The 10256-nt window shown below is 36.5% G+C and overlaps 1 protein-coding gene across 3 annotated transcripts; it reads right to left on the reverse strand.

Moving 5' to 3' along the window:
- Positions 1-929: 929 nt before the first annotated feature.
- LOC107847519 (protein PTST homolog 2, chloroplastic) lies at positions 930-8176 on the reverse strand. Of its 3 annotated transcripts, none has more exons than XM_016691810.2 (8): positions 6818-8174; positions 5441-5613; positions 5042-5200; positions 4755-4972; positions 4090-4235; positions 3857-4004; positions 1403-1471; positions 930-1297 (listed from the first exon to the last, which is right to left on the reverse strand). In XM_016691810.2, the coding sequence occupies exons 1-8, from the start codon at positions 7420-7422 to the stop codon at positions 1202-1204; spliced, it is 1614 nt and encodes a 537-aa protein (XP_016547296.1). In that variant the 5' UTR covers positions 7423-8174; the 3' UTR covers positions 930-1201. The 3 variants fall into 3 exon arrangements, with proteins under 3 accessions (XP_016547296.1, XP_016547297.1, XP_016547299.1); XM_016691811.2 differs by having other exon boundaries at positions 1378-1471; XM_016691813.2 differs by lacking the exons at positions 3857-4004; positions 4090-4235 and having other exon boundaries at positions 6818-8176.
- Between the last annotated feature and the right edge of the window lie 2080 nt (positions 8177-10256).

Here is a 10256-nt window from a genome sequence, read left to right on the forward strand (position 1 = left end):
TAAGCATTTCCTTGCCAATTGCCTAGTTGCAATCAACGGCCATCATTGTATTTCTTGCTATGTACAATCTGTGTGTGTAGCATTTCCCATCCTCTAAAAATCAACATATGAAACAAGCCAGCTAAATGTGTATAGTAAATAGATAGGAAAACAACATATCTAAGTATAGTCCTGCAAGTAGGGTGGTGCATCGGTCGGTTCGATTCGATTTTATATATTATCGATTTGGTTTATTGATTTTCGGTTTTTAAATATGCTAAACCAATAACCAAACCAATAAGATAGTTTTTATTGGTTTTCGGTTTCTCGATTTTTAGTCCTTAAAGGTTCGATTTTCGATTTAACCGATAAGAAAATCCTCATAAAATAGAAATAGTAGTAACATGAAAAAAAATAGAATCTTAGTTGCAACAAAAAATAGTGTTTTAATTTACAAGAATCTTCAAGTTTGAACTAAATGTTGTTAGGAGAAATAAATAGTTTGTATAATTGAAATAATAGATTTGTTAATTGGTAGAAATTAAAGAGAAATTAACAAAAATATAATATATATATATATTCTTATTGGGTTATCGGTTTACCCAATAACCCAATAAGACAAAATCGAACCGAACCAATAAACCAATAATTTTTTTTATAAAATCATTAACAAACCGTTAACCCAATAACCCAATAACAATAAACCAATAACATTTTTATCGGTTCGATTTATCGGTCGGTTCGATTTTTGCACACCCCTACCTGCAAGTGAGATTTGGAGGGTAGTGTATGAGACCTTACCCCTACCTTGACGGGTAGAGAGGTTGTTTCTGGTAGACCCTCGGCTCACAGATAAATAGCTAGGAAAACATGATACAGAAAAGAATATCACCACCTTCAAAGAGCAAGCCAAATCAGCTCAGATGTTTGGAACACATGCTCACTTTACATCTCCAGGAATCAGATTCTATACCAGTAGTGTCAAAGAATGGGAGAATCAGATTTTATACCAGTTATGTCAAAGAATGGGAGAATGAAACTACAGAATTCTACTATAGAACCTACTATTACATGATCAATCATTTTTTTGGAGCGATGTAGAACTGTATGGAGCAGTTACAACTTACTCTACAACTACAACAATACAAAGTCAATATTCTTTACCACATAGGATCAGTTAATAATCTTTCAGTTCCTAGAGTAACTTTTCTGCCACTTGCTGTTACGTGACAATGAGAAGATTATTTTCATGTCCATCACTGTGAACAATGGGCCTCAAAGGATCAACCTTCCATTTGCCATCAACTATGAATTTGATCTGCAACAAAAGAACAAGATGATGCCAACTACTTCAAAGTTCAAAATACACTATTAACCTTTAATATTAAAAGTTCATACATTACATTACAAGGGTTGCACACACCTCATAGCTGCCTGGATACAACTTAAGGCTTATAGAAAAAACACCAGTCTGCAATTTCTCCATCTTCCTCTGCAAGTCAATACAACATATCATTCTACCAACCAGACCATATCATTCTAAGAAGAGAAAGGAAAGAAGACTCTTTGCGCATCATGCAATTTAAGTCGAGCCATAAAAGCATATTGTGTAGTAATTAGGAGGAGCCACACATAGGCTCAAGGACAGCCAGTTGAACACCCTTAGCAAGATACTATACAGTTTATATAGGTCAACTCTTGCTTCTTATACATATCCTGAATACAACAACAACAACAACAACAACAACAAACCCAGTGTATTCCCACCTAGTGGGGTCTGGGGGGGTAAGATGTACGCAGTCCATACCTCTACATCTGAAGAAGTAGAAAGGCTGTTTCCGATAGACCCCCGGCTCAAGACACAAGATACCACACAAACACATAGTAAAGCACAGCACAAGATTACATAACATAAATACGGCACCCATAAGTAATATAAAACAGAGGAAAGCACACAGATTCATAATAAAACATGGAACACGGACTCTTAACAAGAATAAACCCCCACCAAGCAATTCCCTACACTAGCGACTCAAACTGGCCCTAGTCCTCTGCCCTAATTCGCGTCCTCCAGACCTTCCTATCTAGGGTCATGTCCTCGGTGAGCTGTAACTGCTCCATGTCCCGCCTAATCACCTCACCCCAGTACTTCTTCGGCCTACCCCTACCCCGCCTAAAACCATCCAACGCTAGCCTCTCGCACCTACGGACTGGGGCATCCATGCCCCTCCTCTTCACGTGTCCAAACCATCTCAATCGGGCTTCCCGCATCTTGCACTCCACTGGAATCACACCAACCTTCTCCCGGATGGTCTCATTCCGAACTCTATCCCCTCTAGTCAGCCCACACATCCAGCGCAATATCCGCATTTCTGCCACCCTCATCTTTTGGATGTGGGAGTTCTTAACTGGCCAACACTCCGCTCCATACAACATGGCCGGACGGACTACCGCCCTGTAGAATTTGCCTTTAAGCTTGGGCGGCACCTTCTTATCACACAGCACCCCCGACGCGAGCTTCCACTTCATCCATCCCGCCCCAATACGGTGCGAGACATCCTCGTCAATCTCACCGTTACTCTGGATCACGGACCCGAGATACTTGAAACTCTCCCTCTTACCTACCTCCTGTGATTCCAGCTTCACTACTACCTCATTCTCCCGCCTCACGTCATTAAACTTGCATTCCACATACTCTGTCTTGCTTCTGCTCACCCTGAACCCTTTAGACTCAAGGGTTTGCCTCCACACCTCTAATTTGTCACTCATACCCCCTCGAGTCTCATCTATCAGAACTACATCATCTGCAAAAAGCATACACCACGGCACCTCCCCTTGAATACGCCGCGTCAACACATCCATCACCAATGCAAACAAAAAGAGACTAAGAGTAGATCCCTGATGCAACCCTGTCCGGACAGTGAAATGCTCTGAGTCTCCTCCCACCGTCCTCACCTTAGTTTTCGCTCCATCATACATATCCTTGATTGCTCTGATATATGCCAGCGGTACTCCACTCACCTCCAAGCATCTCCAAAGCACCTCCTTGGGGACTTTGTCGTAGGCTTTCTCCAGGTCGATAAACACCATGTGCAGGTCCTTCTTCCTCTCCCTATACTGTTCCACCAACCCCCGTACCAGGTGAATTGCCTCCGTCGTCGAGCGGCCAGGCATAAATCCAAACTGGTTTTCTGAAATAGACACTATCCGTCTCAGCCTCACCTCGACCACTCTCTCCCAGATCTTCATAGAGTGGCTCAATAACTTAAATCTCCCAGATCTTCATAGAGTGGCTCAATAACTTAATCCCCCTATAGTTATTGCAACTCTGGATGTCCCCCTTATTCTTATAGAGAGGTATCATGGTGCTCCACCTCCAAGCCTCGGGCATCTTTGCCGTCTTGAAGACTTCATTAAACAATCCAGTCAACCACCTAACACCAGCCTCTCCAACGAACTTCCAAAACTCCACCGGTATCTCATCCGGCCCCGTCGCCCTACCCCTTCGCATTCTGCGAACAGCCTGTCTAACCTCTTCTACCTTAAAACGTCTACAATAGCTAAAATCCCGACACTCCTCAGAGTGCTCCAGTTCCCCTAACACAATAGCTCTATCCCCTTCGTCATTCAAGAGCCTATGAAAGTACGACTGCCATCTATACAGATCCTGAATACCCTCAGTAAAATTTCTGGTTTTGGCTATTCCATAGGAGTAATATTTTAGTGTCCCTACTTCCAACTTAAGTAACACAGAAATATAGAAACCAATGCCTTAACACCAACAATAAAAAAATGCATCACATTTGTACTTCCCAACTGTTTGTCAATAAAATGTTGCCTCCTATTTCTTATCACATATCGGGAAGCAAGATCAAACCTGAGTTGTCCATCCATCAAACGAGCCAGTTAGAAGAACCATTGAGGCAGGGTTATGCCAAAAAATCTGAGTAGTACGAAGAAACTGTAAAGTTTTGCTAGCACCATCAATCCTCTTCTGCTTCATTGCCAACAACTTCTCCACATCACTGGAAGAATAGGGTGTGGGTATTCAGTATTGGTAAGGGTATCTAGCATAAAATGAATAATAAAGGAATGAGAAATGATGCAGACTTCAATGCTAACGCCATTTTCCCCTCAAGTATTGCAAGTTTAGCACGTATGGAACGTAATCTCCTCTGAACATTTATGATATCATTCTCCTGGAACTCCCGTGCATCAGAAAGCTTCTGCAAATCACTAGGGGATCTGCCAAGAACCTGAGAAAACAAGATTTCTTAACAGCGATAAGAGTATCATCCCGCCAAAAACCAACAGAGAAAACTTCATTTGGAATTGTCAAATGCCTATATTTTGGAAATTCATAGCATTTTCTCCTTAACTGGTGGAAGGTGAAAAGAAAATTTTGCTGTTAGATCATTTTCTTTTCTTTGGGAGATGATGTGGGAGTTCAAGGAAGCAGTATCAGACTATCAGGTTATTGAGTTTAATCCATAGGAAAATCTCTGGTAGGAGTAAGTTCCCTGTGTTCTAAGAAGTCCTACAAGAAAATATTTCGAGGTAGAACAAGAACTGAGAAGATTTAAACATATTTAACAGAAGTAAGCGACATTGATGGTTTGGGTGGAAGAATCATGTCATCAAACACGGGTAGTCAAATATTCCCATGCTACTTAACAAAATAGAACACAAAACCTATCATAGTAGAAATATTAACATTATGATGCATGACGAAAGAAAGACTCAATTCTGAATAAACAGGAGATGCAGATTTCTACCTCCTTTGAACTGAACTCTTGGCTCTTGGATCCTAGGGACTGAAGTGTTGAGGATAGCTCAAGCTCTAAATGCTGAATACGAGTTTGTATATCATTATGGTTGTCATATATCCTTCTTTCCGGAGCTTCATAGCTATTCCCTTTGCTGGTAAATACATCATCTCTTGAAGTTTCAGTTTTACCTCCATTTGGTCTCTCATAAAAATCTATCTCTCCAGCTGTAGATGACAGGGTTTCAAATAGAAGCTACAAACTATGAACATGATTAGATTCAGGGAAGCAAATACCTTCAAACTCTGTGCCCTCAGGGCATGCACGTTGGGTGCTCCAGGCTCTCCACATATCTGGTGTGTATTTGTGGTTAAGCTGCCCTCCTGAATCACTTAAACCGCCTTTCTTGGGGCTGCATGTCGTGAGGGTTCCATTTTTTCCCAGGTCAGTCCTGTCTTTTACGATGTAACAAACATGGAATCTCACGTTTTAGAGTCCACTATATATAAAGGCAAACCACTAACTTCTACATTTTCAGTTTAAAATATTAGCTAAAAGCTTCAGGTTTCAGTTATCGCTTAAGCTATCAATGATAAACAACATTCAAATTGCCAATTAAACATATTTTGACAGGTTCATTGCTAGGATGCCATACTACTGTCAAACTAAAAGAGAAGGGAAGGGGTTAACCTTACCTGTAGTAGTGGTTCCAGAGCTTCTGTTATCAATGTTATCCCTACTTGAACGATTAGCTCCATATCCATATTTGCTCGTATTAATACGAAGAGATGAGATCCTCTCTTTCTCTAATCGGTTCAATATCCCGTCAATCCCTTCAATCACTCTTTCTTCCTCAACTGCAGCTTCTCTGATGCAAAGGCAGAGGAAAGTAAGATACTCGAGCACTTGACTTTCACATTAAGTAAACTAATAACAAATAAATTGGATTACGATAAATACGTATAAAGAATGAATCCTTCCAATAACTTCTATATTTGGCTCAAAGTAAAAGATTTTCCACTAGTAATAAAATCTTTAGAGTAATAAACACTATTACTTAGCAAATTTCACAATAAGTGAACTAATATCAAATAAATTGGATTACGATAAACATTTAGAAACAATGAATCCTTCTCTAACTTCTATTTTTATCTCTGAGTAAAACATTTTCCACTAATAGAAAAATCCTTAGAGTGAGAAACACTATTCGTCATCAACAAGAGCCAACAACAACAACATAGCCACTAATAACGAGACAGACCTTACCCCTACCTCATGCAGGTAGAGAGGTTGTTTCCAGAAGACCCACAACTCGAATATAACAAATCAAAGTAGGTACAAAAAGGGAAAACTTCAGTGAAGAAAACATAGCCACTAATAACGAAACAGCAACAACAACAAAATAGTGCAACAACCGAAATACCATAAACAAGAACCAAGATAAGCAACAAACAGAAGCGCATTTTGCAATGAAGAACCTCACATTGATCTCCAGAGGAGGAAGCTGCCTGAGAATCTTCATTCCCAAACAAAAAATCAGAACCAGAATCTTCATTCCCTCTTAAAGAGTCACTTTCTTGATAATTTTCAACTCTTCTTCTTAACTCCATAGTATCAAAATCCATTTCTCCTCAGCCTCAATGTGGGCTTCCTCTTCCAACTCCCAACCAAACGAATACCATCCACCCCTCTTCTTTATAGCCTCAATCAAACCAACTATTCCCTCATTGTCCAAATCTTTCCTCATTGGAAATGCATGTTCTCAAATTTCTTCATGAACGCTAAAATTTCCGCCTACAACTTGATATCACCTTCACTTTCCAACCCTTCTCCACAACAACAACAATATACACTATGCTACTACATAGCACTCAAAAGATGAGCGTCCACCATAACCAACTAATGAGATAACTAAAGCACAGTAAATAACGAGGAGTAACAGAAATCGTAAGACAACCAACTACGAGACAAGTGCTACTACCACTGGTATAAATAGGTATAATGCACCAACCTAACAACAAACAAAGATAAACAATAAACAAATGCAAATTTGCAAGGAGAAGGAACCTCACATTGATCTACCAGAAGAGGAAGCTGGCTGAGAATCTTCATTCCCAAACGAAAAATCAGAACGAGAACCTGCATTTCCTCTTAAAGAATCACTTTCTTGATATTTCTCAACTCTTCTTCTTAACTCCTCCATATCAACATCCATTTCCTCAGCCTCAATGTGGGGTTCCTCTTCCGACTCCCAACCAAACGAATACCACCCACCCTTCTTCTTAATAGCCTCAATCAAATCAACCCTACCCGCATTTTCCAAATCTTTCCTTGTTGGAAATGCATTTGGGCTCTCAGATTTCTCCATGAACGCTAAAATTTCCGCCTCTAAAATCATATCACCTTCACTTTCCGACCCTTCTCCACAACAACAACGTACAAAATTCTCCTCTTTACCCTTTCTTAGCTCAAGAAACTTCAAAGAACAAATTTCTTTACCCTTTGTTGGTTCAAGAAACTTCAAAGAACACATTTCTTTACCAAAAACGTCAGAATTCTTTCTCCAAAAATGAAGTCTTCTTCTTGAATTTAGGCCAAAAAAATCACGAGGGGTAGAAAGGAAATTCAAAGAATGAGGTTTTGCAAACTGGGTTCGTGTCGAAATGAGAAAAGCCATCGTTCAGGCATTTCTTCGAACAAATGGTAAGCAAAACGATAGCAGTAAAGTTAAACCAAGAAAGTGAAGCAAGGAACAATGCAGCAGTACAACAAATGCGGAAGCTTCAGTACTATTTGTGTAGAGTAGCAAAACGATAGCAGTAAAGTTAAACCAAGAAAGTGAAGCAAGGAACAATGCAGCAGTACAACAAATGCGGAAGCTTCAGTACTATTTGTGTAGAGTTTTTAAAGAATGAAAAAGCACAGTTTGTTGCACTAAAACTCACTATGCACAAAAATAAAAAAAAGACTGAACACAAGAGTTTATTATAAAGCAGCTGTACCAAAACTCCCTATAAGTACTGAAAAAACAAAAAAAGTCGAATCACAAAATTTATTTTAAAAGCAGTTATATCCCATATTTATTGTAAGAGACTGTTTTCACATAAGTTTATAAAGAAATAAATATATATACATAAAGATTCTTTCCCACAACTCCCAAAACACTATGTGAGCTACCCAACTCCCAAGATCCCAATTCTGACCGGTATTTTTCAAGGTTTGGTCTTTGTCTATCCTTTGGGGGTTGAGGTGGAGGGTGGGGGTTAAGGCAGTCTTTCCAAAGTCGTAATGATGGAGAAGGAAAGTCGTGTAAATAGAAACTGACATATATATATTGTCTGTCTATGGCTTTTTGGCATCTCCGAGTATTTGGATTTCACATGGTTTTGGATGAAGTTACTAATTTGGGAAACTAGTGTAAATCATACTCCCAGTTCCTAATACTGTCCTTAATAAAAACAATTATTTCATAATAATTTTCATTTCACAAAATTAAAGTGAAATTAATTTCTCAGTCCCCATTCATTTTATTAAAAATAAATATCTCATATTAATTAATCACTTATAAAATTAGGATAGTTTAATTAATTTTTTCTATTTTTCTCATATAATTAATAATATACATGAAATGCGAACAATTAAAATTTCAATATTCATTTCTATATCCAATGAATATTATAGGGAAGAATAGTAAAATTTATTATTTAATTTATAATTTTTTAATTACCATATAAAATAAATTATGTCCAACTAATTGAGACAGAAGAGTATTTGTTTGTTTTTTATTTTTAGCCTCAAAAATAAATATAAAAAGATATTAATATAGTGAAAAAAGGAAGAACATTAAATAAAAATGAGTAATAAATAAAAATAATTTAATCAAATTACCTTCTAGCTAATATTTTTCTTTTAAAGAGCATGCAACTTAAAATGGTGATAACTAATTGGAACGGACGGAGTATTATCTAATGGGTTGAGAAAATATTTTTGGAATAAAATATTATATAGACAATGTTTATATTAATTTTGTTAACATGTAATATTAGAAAAATATCATTAAAGGATGTGATTAAGTGGAGCTTCCTCCTTTAATCAGCAGTCTTCAGTTCGAACTGTGAGAATAAAAAAATCTTTGGTAGAAGGCTTCTAACAAATGAGTCCTATGCGATGCGGATTCAGATTAAACGGGCTTCAATGAAGCTTCAAATTAAGGGTACATAGTTGTCAGCTCGATTTGATTTTGTGTATTATCGATTCAGTTTATTGGTTGATTTGCAAACATGCGTTAAACTAATAAACAAATCAATAAGATATTCGTTATCAAGTTTCGATTAATCAATTTTTGGTCCTTACATTTTTTTGATTAACTGATAAGAAATAAAGTTCCTCTATTTTATTTTATTTTATCTTTCTCTTATTTTCATTTGCTCCACACTGTCTTCATGAATAAAATCTGCATAAATTACAAGTACTTAGATCATAATTAAAAAATGCAAAAACAAGAGGGTATGTATCTAAAATCTAAAGTCACTATTTTATAATTTGAAATAAAATATAATTTTAATATAATCTTATTGGGTTATCGATTAAACTATTAACTAAAATCTTAAAATCAAGAATTGAATCGGTAGCTCAATAATAATATTTACAGAATCTTCGGAATCACTTTAAAGGTGTTCATTAACCATAGCAACACAATGTTCATTGGTGGGACAAAGTGTTAAAAACCGTAATTCAATAACAATAAATCAATAACATTTTTTCGATTTGATTCATCGGTTAAATTGATTTTGCACACCTCTAAGTAGGAAACACTATGTAGAGAAAAAAAGGTACCATTAGAAAATTGAAAAAAGACCAAAAATATCTTTTAATATTAAAATTAATTCAAAAATACTTTTTGTTTATTTATTTGGCCAAAAATGCCTCATCCGCCTTTATGATTCAAATATACCCCTACAACTTATGAATCTTTCTTAAAACATAATTAAAATTTTTATTTATTGTGTTATCTTTTAATGGTAATCTTTCGGTACCATTAATTTTATTTATTTAATTAATTCAAAAATTAATTAAATTTTTTGTTATTTTTTAATCAAAATCGGATCAAACTAAAACTATTAGAACCATAAAAGTGAACGCTAAAGTATTTTTAGGTGGATTGAAGAATATTTTTAACATAATAAATAAATATAAAATATTTTTATATCAATTTTATACTTGAAGAATAATTCTGCCCCTTTTCCTACAAAAATAATTCCATCATCACTTTGGCACCATTTGTTTGGTTGTAAAGACGTTACGTTCTGGGATCCTATTTATACTTTTTATATCCACCAGATATTTTCAAATAACTAGTCTTCGCTGACGAAACTTTCCTGATTGTAAGGCTTCAAATTTTTAGCATTTTCTTTTTTTTCCTTTTCATCAGGAGTTTGGTATTAATATTAAAGTTTGATTAAATTTAAATTTGCATCGAAAAGTTTATAAAATGCTCCCTAACAAAAATAA

The sequence above is a fragment of the Capsicum annuum genome, chromosome 11 (assembly GCF_002878395.1).
Source record: "Capsicum annuum cultivar UCD-10X-F1 chromosome 11, UCD10Xv1.1, whole genome shotgun sequence".
NCBI classification, from domain to species: Eukaryota; Viridiplantae; Streptophyta; class Magnoliopsida; order Solanales; family Solanaceae; genus Capsicum; species Capsicum annuum.